At 40.7% G+C, this 23,502-nt stretch overlaps 1 protein-coding gene across 1 annotated transcript in view; it reads left to right on the forward strand.

Annotated features, from left to right (window-relative positions):
• Positions 1 to 350: 350 nt before the first annotated feature.
• The window catches only part of LOC120533524 (gastrula zinc finger protein XlCGF52.1-like), a 59,227-nt gene continuing 36,075 nt past the window's right edge, over positions 351 to 23,502 (forward strand). The window contains exons 1-2 of the mRNA XM_039760450.1: positions 351 to 471; positions 22,901 to 23,361. Coding sequence (XP_039616384.1) covers positions 22,938 to 23,361 — 424 coding nt within the window. The 5' untranslated portion in view covers positions 351 to 471; positions 22,901 to 22,937. The remainder of the gene's footprint in view (positions 472 to 22,900; positions 23,362 to 23,502) is intronic.

The following is a 23,502-nucleotide window of genomic DNA, read 5'->3' on the forward strand; positions in this document are numbered from 1 at the left end:
GGCGATTAAACATTGGACATCAACGTTACGCCACAATGGCTGGTTCGTTTATTTTGCAGGATATTTTCATTATGGTCAATTAATGTGGAACTAAAATGAATAAACCGTAATGTCAAATTGCGCTGCATGCACAGTTCTGATAGGGTGTGTGTCACTACCCGGTTCCAGTTGCCGGCCGATTTGCATGCGCGTGCGTTTTGAAAGGCTACGTCATCACACACTTTACGGTGCTGCCCAATCTGTTTAACGCATGCGGGTAGGGTAGGCACGCAGATTGGGTAGCGACACGGCTAATGACAATGCTTCGTGAAGGCTACGGTCGCGTACGGCTGACGTCATCCAGGGCGACGGTTACTGAAGCCACGCTGCCTCCCTGCATTGTAGCGACAGCCGCACAAGAGAAAGACTGTTGTGGAGTGAGGCGGGAGTTTCAACGAGGTTAGAAAGTTCTCCATCGCCGACAGACAGAGGGTAAGTAATCCGAGTTTAGGGGCGCACTTTACGGACGTGTGAGTTTTTAATTCGCTCCACTTGGAATACCGCTCGCGACTTGAGAGTGAGGCGCACGGCACGTTAGTGTTCTTCAGCCCAACAGCGAACTTTGTGAATCCTCCTGTGAACGCCATCCCTGGTGCTGTCGCCATTCATAAGTGTTCGTGTGTCTGATTCACTTAACGAGTCGAGTCCCGTTTTTATTTTTAAGCACCCAGAAGCAGCTTGCTTTCTACATCAAAAGCCCGGAGCCTCTTTAGGCTGTTCGTTGTGCGGTGGCCCTTCTTAACCTGCGCCACTGTGTTATCAGACCAGTCCGGTTTGTTGTTTATGTGAACCCCCAGGTACTCGTAGCTCTGCACATTTCTGTGTTCTCCTCCCTAATGGCGATTGGTCTTGGAGGGTCTTTGGCTGGCCTGAAGTCCACAAGCAGCTCCTCCTGTCTGTAATGCCGTGCTAGACCAGTTTGAACCAGTGTCTCCTTCGTTTATAAACATTATAAATGCATTTAAGGTTACTTTTTATCCAGATATTATTCTAATATGGAGATGATCATTAAATACTCTCGCACCATATATATTACATATTATTAATTTATCTCGTACCACTGGAACTGTGCCTATTTTAAACATGCAGTGGTTAAGCCCTTACAGAAAAAAACCTAACATTAATAAGGATGACTTAAATAATTTTAGACCGATTTCTCGACTACCTTTCCTATCTAAAATACTTGAGAAAGTTGTTTTGCCACAGCTTTAAATCTTTTTGGATTGTAATAGTGATCAAGAAATTTTTCACTTCGGTTTTAAAACTTATCACAGCACTGAAACAGCTTTACTCAGCGTTGTTAATGATATTTTACTTTCAGCTGACTCTGGGGTCTCAACAGTTTTAGTGTGTTTGGATTTAACTGCAGCCTTTGATACCATCAATCACAACATATCGTCAAGGCTGGATAAGTGGCTAGGAATCTGAGGGGGTGCACTAGCTTGGTTCAAATCTTATTTCACTAATAGGACTTTTTCAGTTGGTAACAAGTCTGTCTTTACCTCTACTGCTCGTTTGAAATATGGTGTTCCACAGGGGTCTATTCTGGGTCCTTTATTGTTTTCTTTGTATTTTCTTGTGTTCAAATTTCGCAACTATGGCATTTAATTTCTACTCTGATTTTTACTATGACTAAGGAGTCCTTAAATTCACTGCATAAATGTTATGATGATGTCAAACACTGGATGTCCGTACATTTTTTGAATCTCAATCAGAGTATAACAACAACAACATTTATTTATATAGCACATTTTCATACAAAACAGTAGCTCAAAGTGCTTTACATAATAAAGAATAGAAAAATAAAAGACATAATAAGAAAACAAAATAAATCAACATTAATTAACATCGAATAAGAGTAAGGTTCAATGGCCAGGGGGGGCAGAAAAAACAAAAAAACTCCAGACGGCTGGAGAAAAAAATAAAATCTGTAGGGATTCCAGACAATGAGACCGCCCAGTCCCCTCTGGGCATTCTACCAAACATAAATGAGTAAGACTATTTGGACTAATAGCTTCTGATGGGGCTGTCAGGGATTGTCTCAGCTCCTTAGCTGGGTTTTGCAAAATTCTTCTTCTTCTTTCGGCAGCTCCCGTTAGGGGTTGCTACAGCAGATCATCTTCTTCCATATCTTCCTGTCCTCGTCACCTTGTTCTGTTACACCCATCACCTGCATGTCCTCTCTGACCACATCCATAAACCTTCTCTTAGGCCTTCCTCTTTTTCTCTTCCCTGGCAGCTCTATCTTTAGCATCCTTCTCCCAATATACCCAGCATCTCTCTTCTACACGTATCCACGCCAACTCAATCTCGCCTCTCTGACTTTGTCTCCCAACTATCCAACTTGAGCAGACCTTCTAATGTCCTCATTTCTAATCCTGTCCATCCTCGTCATACGCAGTGCAAATCTTAGCATCTTTAACTCTGCCACCTCCAGCTCTGTAGTTGTAGCTCCAAAGTTTTGGAATGCTCTGCCAATTGAAATTAGGTCAGCACCATCGACTCAAATGTTTAGATCAAGACTGAAAACTCACCCGTTTTCGATTGCTTTTAACTGTATATGAGTATCCATTTATCTTTTATGTTCAGTGTTTTTCTGTCAATTGTTTATCTGCTAAGTGGCTCCTTTAACTTAGTTGTTTTAGTATTTATGTAATTTTTGTTTGTTTATTGATTTACTATTGATATTTTGTGATTTTTATTGTACAGCACATCAGTTTACACTTGGTGTTTTTTAAATTGTGCTTTAGAAATAAATTGTGATTTTTTTTATTTGTTTTTGAGTTGAGCTCTTTTGTTTTACTGATGTTGAGTTGCAGAGCACACAGAGGCCTGCGATGTTAGTGGAGGACTGGACTGGCAGGAATGAGTCAAACCTGTTGAAGATCTGCTTCAGTACATTAGCTCTGCTCTTGTTCCCTTCCTCTGCATGTTTTACAGCTGCCAGTGATGATCCTCACCCTACGCACACTACCTTAGTGAGGACTATGCTATCCACAGAAAACTTGATGTAGTCTGTGATCCAGTGGCTGACACCCTCAGTGTCCTGGCTGTGTGAGCCACAAAGCATATCCCACTCTGTGTTCTCAAAGGCATCCTTCAGAGCCTCCTCAGCCTTTGTTGTTCATTCCTGAATGGTCCTGCTGGTGATTGGCAGCTGCTGGACAATGAGGTTATATGTGGGTAGGAGCTGTAATAAAAGATGGTCTGATCGGCATAAAGGTGGCAAAGCACCAGAGTTATATGCCTCTTTAAAACTGGCGCACAGCAAGTCCAGGGTCTTGTTTCCGTTTGCTGTACAGTCCACAAACTAGTTAAAATCAGCGAGGGTGCTGGAAAGTGAAACGGAGTCAAACACCACTGAAATTGTGAAGAAAGCACGGGGATGGTCAGTAGAGTTTGCTTATTACAGAATATACTGTGTCTGTTGTGATTGCCGCATCTGCTGATGGGAGATATAAGCCATCAGCACAATGGCATGTGATAACTGTCTAGGCATATCATTGTAAAAAATAAGAAATGGAAGCAAAGAAAACCAAACACGGGTGCTGCTGTTACACGTGGCCATTCGTGGCAGCACTGAATGTTGCTTTTTAAAATCATGTATTGTTTAAATGGGCAATATATATTTTTTTCTTTTAATTATGCAATATGACAAACTCCCATGTTTCATTGCTAAGCCAAACCACTAATGTCTGTTAGTGAGCATTAGAGAAGTTAATAGAGATTTGTGGTTCGTGTTACTGCCTTACAGTTCTGTCAGAATGAATTTGAATCTCAGCCTGTTTTTTTAAAGTCTCTATGCAGTTTCCTTATCTGCTCTTTTATTCTTATTTTTTCCACTTCTCTAAAGAGGCTCAGGTTTAGTGGCCTGGCAACTCTGAGTTATCTTGGTATGGTCGTGGACTTGAATGTGAATGGACCTTATGATGGTCGATAGCTATTTCCTGACCTGTACAGGTACTCTGGTTTTCATCCCAGTTTGTTTTACACTGGACTTTGGTGGTGAGGTGGAAGCCAAGTCCAATTTAGTGACTGCTACATGTAACTGTATCATGCAGAGCCCAGCCAGGCTGTGTGGGTCACCCCTGTGTACCACTCTTATGTGAACACCACTGTCAGGACTAGCATCCCTTTTCTGGGCAAGTCCCAATAATGAGATGTTCTTTGTCCTGCCCCACCACTGATGATTACCCATAGCAAACTGGTCCTTCAGGATCTCGCATCTCCAGACAATGGAGCTCTAAGGATGACTGAGGCAGATGGGACCTCCACCATGCCAATGTCTCTGTACTTGGAGGTGTAGCTATTTAATAGTTTATCACTGTTGTAATTATTAAACTCTTTATGATGTTGTATGTTTGTATGGAATGTTTACGTTAACAAGATGAGACTGATACACGTGAAACTTGTTTCCAGTTGTTAAAAATTGCAATACAATTCTGTTTTAGAGATTTTAATGTTTATTAAGTCTTAAACAATTTAGCTGCTGTCCCTTGTCATCAAGTCCCCTTTGTTCAGGCAGTTTATTTTGTAAACCCTCTGCTGACACTTAATGCCTCTGTGATACACGTTGTGTGAGCCAAGTTCTATATTAACATTTTCTGTTCAATTAATATGAAAATATGTTCAATTTATTCTGTAGTTCAGGATTAATTTATATATTAAGAATAGGGCTAGATAATTTTTCAGTTCTAATTGGGTTTTGTTACTTTAAGGAATGGGTGCTGGGTAGTGGGAATTATTGGAAATAGGAAGTTATTGCACGTTTTTTTGTGTGGATTGATAAGGTTGTTGAAACACATTTCTTACCATGTCTGTCTTGAGTTTCATTTTGGCAGTGGAAAATAAATGTTGTTTGTTTTTTATAAAACAAAGGAGTGGATTAATGTGAAACACCAAGGACTGGACACAGGTAAGTTCCTGCTGTAGCCACACGTTGTTTCACTCCTACACTTGTATTTTCTTTATTTGCTGTGTTGACTCTGTGGCACTGAGCAGTTCAGTTCTTGTTCCTGTTTTGTACTTTCCGTAAAGCGCCTTTTGATGTTGTCTGCTGTAGGAAAGTTTTTTTTTTTTTTATTAATGTTATTACAATCCATACAAAGCAATCAAGTTTTTACAAAAAGAAGAATTGAGTTAAGAACAGATCGATCCCCACCCCTGAGATAGAGAGCAAGCCAAACGGCATAAAATTTAAGGCTTGTAAACATACCTAAATTAATAAATTCTCTGTGCTTTATGAAATTATTTTAAAATATTACTGATTAGATCCTGCCATGTTTTGAAAAATGTCTGTACGGATCCTCTAACTGATTATTTGATTTTTTCCAATTTCAAATAATATTTGAAATTTATTATAATTTATTATAATTTTTCCCACTGACTTCAAAGAAGAGAGTTTGGGTTCTTCCAGTTTATCAGAATGAGTCTGCGTGCCAAAAGTGTAGTGAATGCAATCATAATTTGTTTGTCCTTCTCCACTTTAAGCCCCTCTGGAAGAACCCCAAACACAGCTGTTAATGGGTTAGGAGGGATTGTGAGTCCAAGGCTGTCTGAGAGGTAATTAAAAATTTTTGTCCAGAATAATGTTAATTTGGTGCAGGCCCAGAACATGTGACCCGGTGCAGGCCCAGAACATGTGACCCAGTGAGGCTGGGACTTGGTTGCAACGTTTGCAGGTTGGATCTCACCCTGGAAACATTTTGGAGAGTTTTAGTCGAGACAGATGTGCTCAATATATAATTTTAGGTTGTATAATTATATGCTTTGCGCATATGGAGCTCAAGTGAATTCTCTGCATTGCTACTTTCCACTCCTTTTCTTGGATCTTTGAAAGGAAGGGATTGTAAGATGATTTTATATATTGTAGAGATGGAGTCTAATTCATTGAGATTGAGCAATATTTTTTCCAACATGGATGAGGGTGCCAGATGAGGAAAATCTGGAAGGTTCTGTTTAACAAAGTTCCTGATTTGAAGATAGTGAAAGAAATGTGTAGCTGGAATGTTAAATTTGGAATGTAATTGTTCATAGGATCCAAAGACGTTGTCTATATAAAGATCTCTAAGCAAGTTAATTCCAAATTATTTCCTGATATTAAAAACTGCATATGTTTATGAAGGTTGAAAGAGGTGGTTCTCTTGCAGGGGTGCCACAGATAGAAGCTTCTCCGTCTTAAAATGCTTTCTTCATTTGTTCCTGATTTTAAGTGAGTGGAGCACAATTGGGTACTGCAGGATTTCACTTCTATTGCGTTCCAAGCCTGTGTATGTTGTTCTATTTGTGTCCAGGTTCTTATCGCCTGTATATTTGCCGCCCAGTAATAAAACTGGAAGTTAGGTAGAGCCATGCCACCTTTTGTCTTTGTAGGGTCGCTCTATTGATGCGTGGATGTTTTGAATTCCAAATAAATAAGGTTATTGTTGAATCTAATTGCTTAAAGAATGATTTATTAATGTATATTGAGATGTTTTGAAATAAAAAAGGAGCTTAGGAAGAATATTCATCTTAACAGTGTTAATTCTTCCAGCTAGAGTGAGATGAAGGGTTGACCATCTATGCAAGTCTTGTTTAATTTTTTCCATGCAGACGGCGAAATTTTTTTGATAAAGAGCTTTATGTTTACTTGTGATGTTTACCCCTAGGTATTTAAACTGTTCTGCAATGATAAAAGGTAGGGTGTCTAATCTAATATTATATGCTTGAGAATTCACTGGAAAGAGTACACTTTTATTCAGATTAATTCTGAGACCAGAGATCTATTAAAATTCTTTGAGTGCTGCTAAGACTGCAGGCACAGAATTTTTTGGGTCCGAAATATACAGTACCATATCATCTGCATATAATGAGATTTTCTGTTCCAGTCGTCCTCTGCTAATCCCCTTTATCTGATCAGTATTTCAACAATGTATTGCCAGTGGTTCAATGGCAATCGCAAACAGCAGTGGTGACAAGGGGCATCCTTGTCTAGTGCCACGTTCTTGTTTAAAGTAGTCTGAGCAAATGTTATTGATGCAAACTGAAGCTTCTGGGTTAGTATACAGTAATTTAATCCATGCACAAATGTTCGGGCTAAACCCAAACTTCTCCAATGTAGTAAAAAGGTATTTCCATTCAATCATGTCAAATGCTTTTTCTGCATCCAATGATAATAATATGTCTGGGGTGTTTGATTTAGTTGGTGAGTATATTACATTAAACAGGTGTCGAAGATTTGAAGATAAGTGTCACCCCCTAATAAATCCAGTTTGGCCTTATGATATTACCGAGGGGAGCACTTTCTCCATCCTTCTGGCTATGATTTTAGAGAGTATTTTAACGTCGTTATTCAGAAGTGAAATTGGTCTGTATGATGCACATTGTAATAAGTCCTTATTTTGTTTTGGAAAAACATTGAATAATGCTTGGCGAAAGGTTTGTGGAAGAAATTGGTTATCTCTGGCTTCTGTAAATGTTGCTAATAGGAGGGGAGCTAGCTGAGCGGATAATTTCTTGTAAAACTCTGCAGGGTAGCCATCAGGGCCTGCTGCTTTTCCACCTTTCAATGACTTTATAGCATCTAGTAATTCTGATAACGCCAGAGGTTTATCAAGTTCCTCCACACTAAAAGCGTCTATTTGTGGTATCTGTAATGTATCCAGAAATGCATTAGATTGTGTATTGTCTTCTTTAAACTCAGTAGTATATAGGGATTTATAGTAGTCTCTGAAAGTGTGCATTATATTTTTGTGTTCGATGATTTTATCTCTGTTCGTGTTAGTGATTACCGAGATTGCGTTGCGCACTTCTTGCTTGTGAATTTGTTGAGCTAAAAGTTTATTAGCTTTCTCTCCATGTTCATAGTAATGATGTCTGGATTTGTAAATTGGTTGTTCAGTTTCTTTAGTTGTCAAGAGGTTTAATTCTGAATGTAGAGCCTGCCTTCTCCTATGTAGAGTCTCACTTGGTAGTCTGGCATGTTCTTCATCTATTTTAGCAATTTTGCTTTTTATCTCTGCTACTTTCTCTGCTTTGGATTTATTTATGTGGGAAAGATATGAGAGAATCTGTCCTCTTAAGAAGGCCTTAAGAGTTTCCCAGAGTATTCCTGCAGAGATCTCGGGGGATATACAGTATTTGTCTCTAGAAAGAATCTGTATATATAATTCACTAAGGCAAGACAACCATGGAAAGCACGCCGGAAGGGGCGTGGATTCACTAAGCCGACAAGTGAGACACATATGGCGACGAGGAAGGAGCCACGCCTACTAACTCCAAGACCATTGGATACGACGACAACTCGCAGAGCCACGCCCACCAACTCAAACGCGAGGACACAGAAAAAATTGCGTCATTTATATTCGTCTGTCGTAGAGGCAACATGCCCACGCTGACTGTTCATAGAGGCATGTTTCTCGCGGAGGTGAATCGCCATATGCAGCGTGTAAAATGGTTTGCGAGGGGTATCCCATGGGATCCTTAAAACATTCCTTTATAACTGAGGTTAAAACACACGACCGCGAGCACCCTGGCAAACTGTTCTACACGCTACATACAGCAATTCGCATCCGCGACAAACATGCGTCTTCTTAGATGCTCCTGCACTTTGTACACACACCCCTCCCACCTCGCTACTACCGTGGTCGGGTGTCTTGGTGGATTATATATAGAAAGGCAGCCAGAATCGCACAGAACAATGGAAAGTCTACGTGAGTCACAGGTGCATCTGGACTGTGCAAAGACAACGATTCGAGTGACGAGTTGGAGGTGGGCACATGAGCAAGCAGTGCATACTGAACGAGAAATCAGCAGACTAGCATGACAGAGGGAGCGGAGTGGATGTCCTTCTCCTCTCCTCCCGTTCCACCCTCAGCACCACATGGACGATTGTGTGTTAGTTCGTTCCGTGCATTGGTTAAAACCCAATGAAGGAAGCAGTCTTTAAAAACCAATAAGCCCTGTGCCTCTGTTTCATTACCGTGTCACCTGCTTCACCAATGCAGGCCCCGCGACAGGGCAGCCAACCGGGTAACCAAAGTCTTTGGGTTCAGGGGGAGTATGGTTACAAAGCTGAAACTTAAAGGAATTGACGGAAGGGCACCACCAGGTGTGAAACCTTTCGCTTCATTTGACTCAACACAGGAAACCTCGCCCGACCCAGACACGGAGAGGATTGACAGATTTATAGCTCTTTCTCGATTCTGTGGGTGGTGGTGCATGGCAGTTCTTAGTTGGTGGAGCGATTTGGCTGGTTATTTCCAAAAACAATCGAGACTCCCGCCTGCTAAATAGTTACACGACCCAACAGTGGTCGGCGTCCAAATTCTTAGAGGGACAAATGGCTTTCAGCCACGTGAGATTGAGCATTAACAGGTCTGTGATGCACTTGTATGTCAGGTACTGCACGCGCGCTACACTGAATGGATCAACGTGTGTCTACCCGGCGTGGGTAAGCCGTTGAACCCCATTCGTGATGAAGACAGTCGCTTGCAATTGTTCCCCCATGAACAAGAATTTCCCAGTACGTGCGGGTCATAGGCTCGCACTGATTCCGTCCCCCCCTTTGTAAACCCCCCCCCCCATGGTCTGGTGACTTGGTGGATTATATATAAAAAAGAAGCCGGAACCACAAAGAACAATGAAAAATCAACGTAGAAACCGACTGAGGCGGTGTTTGGAATATTAACAGTCAACGTGACTCACAGGTGCGTGTGGACTGTACACAGACGAAAGCGACTCAGGTAGGGATTTGGGGGCGGGCACATAAGCGGGCAGTGTGTACTGAACGAGCGCCGCTCAACCCCGTCCTTCGCTTTGGAAGGAGAAGGCGCTACGGCGCTTCTCCGGTTTTCAGTCACGGACAATTGTATGTTGGTTCGTAGCGCGCATTGTTGCAATGTTACCTTTCTTTGTGGTTTATTAAATTACAGATTTTTCAAATGTTTATTTTTTCCTCTGTGCTTAAAAATCATTTAAAAAGTGGCCTGATTATGCGGCGTAGCACGCCGCGGGTTGGCTAGTTTGATTTATTTGGATAGAAATTCAGTACAATTCTCGTCCGCTAATAGAAGTGGGGTGAGTGTATGGGGCTTAGTAATTTCAGGTCCAAGATCATAGGTGCATGGTCCGAAATAACAATAGCATCGTATTTTCAAGATTTAATCTTAGGCAAGAAGTTATTGTCTATAAAGAAGTAATCAATCCTTGAGTAGCAATGATGTACTGGTGAGTAGAAAGAATATGTTCCTGAATTTGCATTTAAAAGCCTCCAGGGATCTGATAAGTTGTGATCAGTTATAAACTTTGTAATTATCTTTGCAGTGTTAGTTGCCGTTCCCCCTGTGGAGGAAGTCCTATCTAAAAGTGGATTTAAAACACAAGTCCCCAGCCATTATAACTTTATGAGTGTTCAGTTTGGGAATGGATGCAAATAAATTTTGTATAAATTCCTTATCAACATTAGGTGCATAAACTTGTTATCAAAATCATTTTACAGTTAGATACGTCTCCTATGACCATTACATATCTCCCTTCAGGATCCAATACTACATCTGATGCTACAAATGGCACTGTTCTATGTATGAGAATTCCCACACCTCTAGTTTCCTTCGTAAAACTAGAATGGAACATTTGGCCAGTCCAGTCTTTTTGCAGCCGGAACTGATCCTTGCTTAGTAAGTGGGTTTCCTGTAAAAATACTATTTTAGCATTTAGACCTGTTAGGTGAGAAAGTACTTTCTTTCTCTTTAATTCGTGATTCAGGACTTTAACATTCCAGCTTACGAAGTTAACTGTCCCATCATGGAGACACTGATTCTGAGTGTTTGATTTCATTTTATAGTCTTAACTGGAAGTGAGATAGTTTAGGTCTTAATTTCCTATTTCCCCAAGAGTTGTTGCCATGCAGCTTATTATTACGTTGATAGTTATAATTATAAAGAGTGAGAGGATAGATTAGGTATAGATCAAGCCTGCTCTCTTTCTCTTCCCCTTAACCCCCACCCTCCCTTTTGCCTCCCAAGTGAGGCTAAAACCCACTTCACGCAGTCCCAGTCCTCTGACATACCCAGAGACAGAGCACGTCCAAGGCACCGCAAGCCCCCATGCAGTGGCGCTTTAGGGTTAAAAGATAGAGATATCTGTTACCAATATAGTCTTTAAAAAAGAGAAAAAAAAAAGAATTTTGTACTTAAAATATATATATAGTCTTCAGCAATTTTAGTGCATTAAGATGATACACCCAGATAATAAACCTGGTTGATGGTGTTAAAGATGTGTCCAAAAAAAGCATAACAAGTCTTAATGCAGTAATAGCAATAACAGTAAACCAAGGGTATGATATTGAACAGTCTCGTTTAGGGTAGAGATGAAATAATTAGAAAAGAAAAAGAGAAAAAAGGAGGACAAAGTAATTAAGCACAATAAAACAAACAGCGCCCTAGTAATACTAAGTAAAAATAAGAATATATGAAAATATATGCTGATAAAAACCCGTATTTTAAAATGAATAGATCAGACAGTAGATTATTAATCCTAGCTTTATCATTTATCATTTACCGCCATGACTCACTATTATGTATTATAATAGTCCCGGGATCAGCTTTCTTAATTCATTTTCTGCTTCTTCCTTGCTAGCGAAGACATAGAAATGACCTTGCCATTCCACTTTCAGTTTTGTCGGATACAGGAGGCTGTATTTGACACTGGCTTGCCGTAGCCGCTGTTTAATATTATAGAAGGCTGCGCGTTTAATAGCTGTTGCTGGAGAGATGTCAGGCAAGATACGAATGTGGCTATTTTCATATATAATATCTTCCTTGTTTATGAGGAGTGCCATCACCTCTAGCTTAAATGATAATCATTCAAAACGAACTATAAAAGATCTTGGTCGGGGTCTGATGGTGTTTGATCCGCATACGCGGTAAGCCGCTGCTATCTCAGATTCTGCTTTAAAGTCGTCCCTGATTATTTTGCTGTAGTAAAGTTTAATTGATCACTCAGTTAATTATCAATATTGTCTTTGGTAATGCTGGTAATTAAAACGATTAACAACACAGCAACAAAGAGATACCAAATTAATGTTAAATGTGGCCTCTCTGTTTCACTTTCCAGCTAAGCAACCAGAAATATAAAGAGATCTGTACAAGTTATGAATGATGGCCATAAATCGGTGAAATTCTGCATTAAACACCCTCACTGTCTTTGTTGTTGTTGCTGCAGTATTAGACTTATTACACAAATAACGAAAACATTCTTGCTGCAATACACAAAATAATACAATTTATTTATAGCATAAGGGTTATAGAAGATGAATACAGTAATCCCTCACTATATCGCGATTCGACTTTCGCGGCTTCGCTCTATCGCGGATTTTATATGTAAGCATATCTGAATATATAACATGGATTTTTCGCTGCTTCGCGGGTTCTGCGGACAATGGATCTTTTTACTTCCAGTACATGCCTCCTCAGTTGGCTTGCCCAGTTGATTTCATACAAGGGATGCTATTGGCGGATGGCTGAGAAGCTAACCAATCGGAGGCTCAGCGAAGGAGCGCTGATTTCAATTCCGCGGCGCTAACCAGGAAGTCTCGTCTCGCTCTTTCAGCATCAACGTGTTTCGCTGTGTAAAGAGTTAACATTTGTGCTCTTGTGTTTATCTTTGTGCATAGTCAAGCCCTTCTTTATGGCTCCAAAATGATCTGCTCCTGCTACTGCTTCAGGGGCCGTGCCCAAGCGTCAACGGAAGATGTTAACGTTTGCCAAAAAGGTAAATGTTTTGGATATGTTGAAGGAAGGGAAAAGCTACACCGCTGTAGGATGCCATTACGGCATCAATGAGGCTACGATTCTTTTTATTTAAAAAGTAGGAAAGGAATATAAGATCTATGGCCGCAGTGTTGTTTTAAATAGGGTGCAAAACGAGTTGTAAGTGGGTGTAATAAGGCAGTAGTCTGGATGGAGTCTGCTTTAGGGATTTGGATTGAAGACTGCCGGAAGAAGAACAGCTGTGCTACACAGTCGCCTGAAGAGGCTCCTTTAGAAGAGCTGTAATGCTCTCCTTTGTTGTGCAGTGAAACTAAACTCGTCATTATCGGACAAGTCATCGTGTCATTATTGGTGAGTAACCATAATTAATTTTCTACTTACAGTACTTAGTAAATTTACGTATGTTTAGTGTCACTATACACACATTTACTGTATACAATTTTTCTTGCATTGTACGTATTTATTGCTGGTGGCCTGTCTATCGTACTGGCTGTAACATATGTGATATCGGAGACGCTCGCTATCTTTAAAATAATATTTAGGTTTTACTGTATATAAACAGTGTGTTTACATACATAATGTCAATGAATCTTACCTAATATCTAAGAGAATACAAAGCGTTTATGCTGTATAACTGTGCGGGGAATATTTATAAACAGTGTGGGAGAGTTTATAAGGGCTTAAAATATATAAAATAACCATACAAACATATGGTTTCTACTTGATTTTCACCTATGCGCTCTGGACGCAACCCGCGATCGAGGAGGGATTACTGTATATGCAAATATATCTAATGATGTTAGATAACGGATAATAACAGACACAAATGTAAAACTACATTAGCTTAATTCAACGTTTTATCTCCTATATACTCTGTGTGTGTGTGTGTGTGTATATATATGTATATGTATATATATGTATGTATATATATAACTAGTAGAATGAGAAGTAGTGTGTAAAAGAAGTTATGAAAAAGAAAAGGAAAAATTTTAAACATAACATGATTGTTAATGTAATTGTTTTGTTATTGATATGAGTGTTGTCATATCTATTCTTAACAAATGAAAAGAAAAAAAATATGTATATTTATATAGCATATCTTTGCAAAACAAAAAGAAAGAAATAGAGCGTCACATACACGTCTTCTCTCCTCTCCCTATTAAGTAATAAATTAAATCGATTATAAATTATTAACACAAAGTAAATGGGGAAAAAAAAAATATCGGGAAAGAAACAGAAACCAGAACTTACGCTCACAGCATCCACCGTGCTTCTAGCGTTAGAGCCAAAAACGTGGTACACGCAGGTTGTGAGGTGTGACGTTAATTAACGCTCGTGCTACAACAGATTATAGTGTTGTTATACTATAAACTATTTACAGGGATCAACAGTCCATAACAAAAAAAAATAAAATTATAGATAACATTTTACACTTTGCTATATGAGCAACTGTTGCTGGGGGTGCCAGAATCCAACAAGGAAGAAAAATGAAAAACATTATTTGTACAAAATCTTAATTTATTTAAAACGGATGACTCCTGCTCTCACGTGCAAGTCTGCGTGGATATTAGGAACATCTGTTCCAAGTTCTATTTAAATTTTAAATAGAAGGAATTTTTATTTAGTCGATAGAAATGTCTTTGGTAGGAATGTAAGTTAAATGTAGGCATCTTTGCATAAAGTTTTGACTATCCAACGCTTACATTATATATTCTGAAATATTCCAACACCGTCTTTATATACTCAGGTTTTAGGAAGCGCTGATCAATGTAATCGGTGTACCAGGAAATCATGCATTGACACAAGTTCCCCTTTGCTTGGAATTGAAACTGTGATTAAATGCATTATTTTTTTTAATGCGTTATGGAGCACATGCATCGAAGCTTCTCATCTGTGCGATTGTCGAGGCGTGCTGAGTTGCGCAGCAGCCTTACTTATGAATATGCTAAGCACATTCCTTCAGCCGCTACGGCGAGCGAGCTGCCCGCTATGGCCGTATACAGTACTGTATAGGAAAGAAGGTTCTAGTTATGACTGTCAGGTTTTGGGAAGAGCTGATCAATGTAATCGGTGTACCAGGAAATCATGCATTGACACAAGTTCCCCAATGTAACCTTTTTTTTTTTTGTCCTTTTCCTTGAAGGTATGGCTTTGTGGAGCTGAGCTGTATGCGGGATCTAAAGCTGATGTTGGCTGTTCGTTAAGAAAGTTCACTGGATCGGCGAGAGGTGTTCGCCTGCTCTCCGTACTTTCAATACTCTGTGCTTTGCATTGCCACGGTGCTAGTAGGTCTTGAGGAGGTTTGGAGAATTTAGTAGGAAGGTTATCCTTACTTTCATATTGTTTTCCGCTTTGTATAATATTTATACATTCGCCAAGAAAGTTCGCATTATTGTTCTCTTCTTCTCCATCGTTTGGCTTTATTTGCAATCGCCCTTTGTCTTTTCTCATATAGACATCGGCTTTCTGTAGCTGGTTTCCATAGAGACTTTTAAGTTTCTTTCTGGCCTTTTGATAACCTTCTAACGGTGACAAGTGTTTACAGTTTTTAACAATCTCGTGAGGAGAACCTTTAGTAAACTGTGCCAATAGGTCCAATTTATCTTGCGGGTTCTCTATCGCCTCATCGATAGCTCAGTCAAATGCTCTTATAAATTTCACATATTTCAAGGAATCGCCGTCAAATAGTGGGATCTTTTTATGGGGTACATTAGGAGCTTGTGTCTTATACCGTTGTTCTTTCTGTTGATCGTAGCGTTTATCATAAAGCGATTGTTGAAGAGGTTTATTTTTACTTTCATTCGCATTTGTAAAGTTATAACTGTTCGCATCCGACAACTTTTCAAATTTCACATCTGGTTTCTGACTCAGTCTATTTGGACTGCGATTGCGCCCTTTAAGTGCTTTTAATTTCGCTTCGGATTCTGCAATAGCTGCCTCTAAAGCCAATTGATCTCTTTTAGCTTTTAGCTGAGCTTCTTCAGCTTCTCTTTTAGCTTTCAATTGAGCTTCTTCAGCTTTTCTCTGCATTTCCTCAGCTTTTCTCTTTATTTTTAACTGCATTTCTTCCAAATCTAGAGACTGTTGCTTTCTTTGGTTTTCTGCTTTAGCTAACAGCACAGAATGTGCTGCCTCTTGAGATCTAATGGCGCTCATAGAAGTCCCGGCTGAACTTGTACTACGTTTAGATTTTGCGGAGATTTGGGAGGCTTTGGCTAAATTTACAGCCGAACTTATATGACTTTTACTTTGAATGGAAACCTGTCAGACACTATCTTCTGGAGAGATGTCAGGAAAGTCATTCGTCGTTCTGTAATCCTTGAATTGATTAGCCGAAAAGTCAGGCTGCTGGTTGAGGCTTATATTTTGACGTACTTCAAAAACCCATTCTATCGTATTTTGTGAAAATGTGCGAAAAGTTTCCATTTTAGCATCAAAGTCCTTTTGTAGCATTTTCCGTATATCGCCGGTACTCTGGAGGGATAAGAGTTTGTCGTTTAACCTTTTATATTCCATTCTCATGTTAAGGAACGAGTTTTCGTTGATCGATTTTATAGATTCACAATTAAGTTCATTTCTTTTTAATTCCTTCAGAGCCTTCATCGTATTGGATAATTGTTTGTATTTGCAGTCTATTTCAGATTGAAGTTTAGATGTTAATGAATAGGACGGCTTTATGTCATCATCAAGATGATCTTCCATTGAAACATCCTGATCGTTGTGACTTCCACTCACACCACTGTTGCTTTCAATGGGGGTTTGAAATGTTTTCTGGCTCCCGGACTCAGATGCCATGGCGTTGAAAATGCAGGCTTGCTTTCTTTTATAATCCAAGGCCAATAGAGGCACGGAAAATGGCCCATTCGGACTCAATGTCCCCCACCTCCCTCAGGACGTGGTCGAAGTTCTGCCGAAGGTGGGAGTTGAAGCTACTTCTGACAGGGGACTCCGCCAGCCGTTCCCAGCAGACCCTCACAACACGTTTGGGCCTACCAGGCCTGACCGGCATCTTCCCCCACCATCGAAGCCAACTCACCACCAGGTGGTGATCAGTTGACAGCTCCGCCCCTCTCTTCATCTGACTTTCCAAGACATATGGCCGCAAGTCAGACGACACGAGCACAAAGTCGATCATTGAACTGAGGCCTAGGGTGTCCTGGTGCCAAGTGCACATATGAAGACCCTTATGCTTGAACATGGTGTTCATTACGGACAATCCGTGATGAGCACAGAAGTCCAATAACAAAACACCGCTCGGGTTCAGATCGGGGGGGCCATTGCTCCCAATCACGCCTTTCCAGGTCTCACTGTCTTTGCCCACGTGAGCATTGAAGTCTCCCAGCAGAACGAGGGACTCCCCAGAAGGTACGCCCTCTAGCACCCCCTCCAGAGACTCCAAAAAGGGTGGGTACTCTAATCTGCTGTTTGGCGCATACGCACAAACAGTCAGGACCCTTCCAAAGCCAAAGCCCCCACTTCCGAAAGGCGGAGGGTGGCCACCCTCTCGTCCACCGAAGTAAACCACAATGCACATGCTCCAAGTCGGGGGGGCAATAAGTATGCCCACACCTGGCTGGGTGACTCCAGAGTGGTAGAGAGTCCAGCCCCTCTCAAGGAGATTGGTTCCAGAGTCCAAGCTGTGCGTCGAGGTGAGTCCGACTATATATAGCCGGAACCTCTCAACCTCACGCACTAGCTCAGGCTCCTTCCCCTTTAGAGAGGTGACATTCCACGTCCCAAGAGCCAGTTTTTGTAGCCGAGGATCAGACCGCCAAGGTCCCCGTCTTCGCCCACCACCCAACTCAAACTGCACCCAAAATCCTTGGCTCCTCCCATAGGTGGTGAGCCCATGGGAAGCCGGACCCACGTTACCTCTTCGGGCTGTGCCTGGCCGAGCCCCATGGGTGTGGGCCCGGCCACCTGGCGCTCACCATCAAGCCCCACCTCCAGGCCTGGCTCCAGAGGGGGGCCCCGGTGACCTGTGTCCGGCCAAGGGAAAACATTGTCCAATGTTTTTTCTCTTCATTGGAGGTTTGTTGAACCGCTGTTTGTCTCATCCCTCACCTAGGACCAGTTTGCCTTGGGTGACCCTACCAGGGGCATAACGCTCCGGACAACATAGTTCCTAGGATCATTGGGACATGCAAACCCCTCCACCATGATAAGGTGACGGTTCAAGGAGGGATATATATATATATATATATATATATATATATATATATATATATATATATATATATATATATATATATATATATATATATATATATATATATATATATATATATATATATATATATATATATATATATATATAGAGAGAGAGAGATAACTGCTCGAAAAAATTAAAAGAACACTTTGAAAACACATCAGATCTCAATGGGAAAAGAAATCCTCCTGGATATCTATACTGATATAGACTGGGTAATGTGTTAGGAACGAAAGGATGCCACATCGTTTGATGGAAATGAAAATGATCAACCTACAGAGCCCTGAATTCAAAGACACCCCAAAAATCAGAGTGAAAAAATTATGTGGCAGGCTAGTCCATTTTGCCAAAATTTAATTGCAGCAACTCAAAATTGTATGCAGCACTTTGTATGGCCCCTGTGTTCTTGTATACATGCATGCGTCTAATGAGATGACAGATGGTGTTGTGGGGGATCTCCTCCCAGATCTGGACCAGGGCATCATTGAGCTCCTGGACAGTCTGAGGTGCAACCTGGTGGCATTGGATGGACCAAAACATAATGTCCCAGTGGTGTTCTATTGGATTTAGGTCAGGAAAGTGTGGTGGCCAGTCAATGGTATCAATTCCTTCATCCTCCAGGAACTGCCTGCATACTCTCACCACATGAGGCCAGGAATTGTCGTGCACCAGGAGCCACTGTACCAGCATAGGGTCTGACAATGAGTCCAAGGATTTCATCCCGATACCTAATGGCAGCCAAGGTGCCTTTGTCAAGCCTGTAGCGGTCTGTGTGACCCTCCATGGATATGCCTCCCCAGACAATCATTAACCCACCACCAAACTGCTCATGCTGAATGATGTTACAGGCAGCATAATGTTCTCCATGGCTTCTCCAGACCCTTTCACTTCTGTCACGTGCTCAGGGTGAACCTGCTCTTATCTGTAAAAAGCACAGGGCACCAGTGGTGCATCTGGCAATTCTGGTATTCTATGGCGAATGCCAATCGAGCTGCATGCTGCCGGGCAGTGAGCTCAGGGCCCATTAGAGGACATGTGGCCCTTGGGTCACCCTCATGAAGTCTTTCTGGTTGTTTCGTCAGAGACATTCACACCAGTGGCCTGCTGGAGGTCATTTTGTAGGGCTCTGGCAGTGCTCATCCTGTTCCTCCTTGCCCAAAGGAGCAGATGCTGGTCCTGCTGATGGGTTATGGACCTTCTATGGCCCTCTCCAGCTCTCCTAGAGTAACTGCTTGTCTCCTAGAATCTCCTCCATGCCCTTGAGACTGTGCAGGGAGACGCAGCAAACCTTCTGGCAATGACACGTATTGATGTGCCATCCTGGAAATGTTGGACTACCTGTGCAACCTCTGTAGGGTCCAGGTATTGCCTCATGCTACCAGTAGTGACACCGACTGTAGCCAAATGCAAAACTAGTGAAGAAACAGTCAGAAAAAATGAGGAGGAAAAATGTCAGTGGCCTCCACCTGTTAAACCATTCCTGTTTTGGGGTCATCTCATTGTTGCCCCTCTAGTGCATCTGTTGTTAATTTCATTAACACCACAGCAGCTGAAACTGATTAACAACCCCCTCTGATACCTAACTGACCAGATTAATATCCCATAAGTTTCATTGACTTTATGCTATACTCTGATTAAAAAGTGTTCCTTTAATTCTTTTGAGCAGTGTGTATATATATATATATATATATATATATATATATATATATATAATGGGTGCGTCCCAAAGCAATTGCAGTCTCCCAGTGCTGTAGCAGTTTGCCATAAAAACAAATCTGAGAAGATTGCAGACATGCTATAAGCGCCTGCCGTCGATCGGTACAAGGAAAAAGGGACATTATAAATGTGCAGGGCACAGTACTAGTTAGCCACGACCCTGCATGACTGCTGTGTCTGTGTGTAAGAGAGTGGCAGATCCCGCTACAATAAATAACCGCGCTGTTGCTATTTCAAGCTAAATAAAGCTGGTGTTCCTAAAGTACAGTACTGAGTCTCAGCTTCGTGTTTTGGTGTGCTGAACGTGGACTCGCACGTCATAGCACACATACCCACACACACAGTCACAATGCTGTAGTAAACAGTATACGCTCGTACGGATGTTGAGTATATGAGTGAGGTACGCTGACTCAGAAGGAGAATAGACGACGATTGCTCACAATCCCGCAGCGAGAGAGAGAGAGAGAGAAGAACCATCAGCTCAGTTGTAATCACATGATATTCAACAGACAAAGCCTATACATACTACTCGTACTGCAAGACCTCGCTCTTTTATCAAGTCAAAATTTATTAAAAAATTTTTGCTCGTCTTTCAAAACACTGGTAAACCAAGTTACTTGCAAACTGAGGTTCGACTGTATATATATTGTGGACGAAGGTTCAAAACAATAGCAGGCAGACGCCAATTCAAACAAGCAGAATTCTTTTATTTCTGCCACCTTGGTGAGTAGAGCGGCTTTGGCTCACAGAGCTCCAAGTGCAAAGCCCAATCGGGAATGGGGGGCAGCTGCATTTTATAAAAGAAAAAATGAAAGAAAGCAGTTAGATAAAATAAGCTCAGTTTCATCCAACGTCACAGAACATTCTTTACACAATTTGTTGATTACAACGGAAAACAGAAATTCTAGTCTAATATTTTTAATGAAGCTTATCAGAAAACTTGTCATACGTTTGGCGTCTTAATTGGACGGTAATCTAGGCACAGCTGAAGCAACCGGTGATGAGCCAAGATCTGCACTCCACACCTGCAGCCCTACTCCATGCAAGCACGATTCTGTTAATAATAATACCTAGCCACACAGCGAGCATGCAGATTTTCATACAGAATCTAGCAATAGATTTTAACTTCCATTCCACAATATGAAGCAAGAAAAATTAAAAGAAAAAAAAGTTCTGAATTGGCTGCCACAGTCAGCGTGAGACATTAGCAGACGCATTACTGTTGGTATAAAGAAGCTCCGTAGTGTTTCTTGAAACACTTATGTGGAATGATTTAAAAGAACTCCATTTTTCTGTGTGAGAGAGAGGATGTTGCAGCATTGTTCATAATGGCACTCAGTTTTGTTTTAATCCTCTCCTCAGCTATGAACTCCGGGGGGTCCAGGGTGCATCCCATGGCTGATCTTGCCCTTTTAACTAGCCTGTTCATTCTGTCGGCCTCTCTTGACGTGATGTACACAGCTCAGCACACCACAATATAGAAAATCACACTGGTCATCCCAATGTGACGGATGATATGAATTATGTCACTTCCCACATTTGAAGAAACGTGGCCTCCTAATTGAAAAGAGCCCACTCTGCCCTGTCTTAAAGAGTTAAAACACTTTTTCCTTTTAACATGACACTCATCCATCCCTGTTATGGCGGTGTAGTTAAGTAGCTTATGTCAGGTCAATCAGCTATTTACTAATTGAGAAGGGATGGTTACAGTTTAACAGAACAATACACTTTTTAACTTTTAGTAACAACAAGGTGGTTTTATTAATTCTGATGGAATAATCAAAAGTTATGATTGATTCAGTGGGTAAAGAGGGGACTGGTGGCCTTTAATGAATTGAAAAAGGTTTGTCAAACCTACTGACAAAAATAAAAGTTACGCACGATCAGTTTATACCTGTCAGTTTAAGCTAACCTTATTTCACTTGCTTGTCTTCTCCTGTTGCAGCTGCGAATTTCAGCAAAGTTCCTCTTCCATCTCCTCCCTCATGACTTTTCTGTTTCTTAACACAATCCTGTGCGCCTATTTGTACAATCCTTCATCAATATAATTTTCATACAACAGATTTTGGTGAATCGTTTAAATGCAATTATTTATATCCATTTATACACTATTATTGGCAATTATTAAGTTATTATTATTATTATTATTATTATTAAATCCTCGCATAGAAGTAACATTTCTCGGACTGCCTTCTTCAATCTCTGAAACATTTCTAGACTATGTCCTGTTCTTATGCAATACAGTACTAAAGTATTGGTTAATGCCCGAGTCACCTCACGTATAGATTACTGTAATGCTATTCTATCTGGCATCCCACAAAAACGTATCCATCGTTTACAACTTGTTCAAAATTCTGCTGCCAGGATAATAACCTGATGTTCTAAATCCACTGAACATATTACACCTCTTCTCTCTCAACTTCGCTGGCTCCCTGTTAACTACAGAATACAATAGTAAACACCGCTCTTAACATTTAAAGATCTCCACAACCTCACTGATCTCCTATAGACTTGCACTCCTCTCGCTGTCTCAGTTACTCATCTGCAGCTCAACTTTCTGTACCACACGTCAGACTCGGTGCTCTGGGAGCTCGAACGTCTCTCATAGTGCTCCTCAACTTGGGAATTCTCTTCCCTCTCATGTACGTTGGCTCGATTTAATAACACATTTTAAAACTACCCTCAAAACTTATCTTTTCAAACTGACATACCAATGGCGAATTTTGCACTGTTACTTACTGCCAGTTATCTTTCTTTGTTTGCTAATCATTGATTTTTGATTTTATCATTCTCTTGTTTTAATTTTACTAATGTTGTTTATCTTTTTTGTAAGGTGACCTTGAGTGCTAAGAAAGGCGCTTATTAAGTAAAATTTATTGTTAATGTAAACAGATAAGACAATTCTGGGACCCCAGCAGCACTGTATGTTTCATTCAAGTAGTGAATACTGCTGACCCACAACTGTGTAAGATGGTCTTCTTGTTTCAGAGTCTGTTGGACCTTCACTACACTCCCAAGATTGTTTCATATCTGATAATCTGAAACGAAGAGCAATGAGTTACTGTCATCATGTTACAAACTGTCTAACTTTACATAAACCATAACAAAGAGCCTGTTCTAAAATGGTATTCAAGTGTATTTAGACATCAGACAAAGTTTTAATTAAGTTAATTCCTATTCTTTTCAGAGAAAAAGAAAAAGCTGCTGTTTGCTGGAACATCTCAATGGATGTGAAACAGGACACCTGTGATGTGGACGCAAATATCATGGAGAAAACTGCAAATATTAAGGAGGAGGACTGTGAGTGGGAGTCCATCTGCCTTAAACAGGAAAGTCTGAACATCAAGGAGGAGGACAGTGAACTGCAGCCAGTGGGCATTAAAGAAGAACCTGAAGAGAAATCTGTCAGTATTGAGACACATAACCATACAAATATGGACAGTGTAGAAGAAGACAACCGTCATGATGGGTGTCAAGATGGAGTGGTGACCAGGTTAGACTCTTCTAATAGCAGACACTGTTCATCTCCAGAGCCTTCTATCAATGTGAAGTCTGAATCATTAGAGTCTGAACCAAAGAGGGCTGATGAAACTACATCTGTTAGAGCTCAGAAAAATAAGCGACCACCTTCAAAGAAGTCTGGAAAAAGTAAGTGCAAAATAAAAATGTGTAAGATTTAGGGTTGGGGTTTTTGAGCTTGAAAAGTTGGGTCTTGTGATTTTTATGAGAAACATAGAATTAGAGTGAAGATAATTTATTCTGTGTTTAAATTTAGTTTGAGATTTTATC

The sequence above is a fragment of the Polypterus senegalus genome, chromosome 8 (assembly GCF_016835505.1).
Source record: "Polypterus senegalus isolate Bchr_013 chromosome 8, ASM1683550v1, whole genome shotgun sequence".
Classification (NCBI taxonomy): domain Eukaryota; kingdom Metazoa; phylum Chordata; class Cladistia; order Polypteriformes; family Polypteridae; genus Polypterus; species Polypterus senegalus.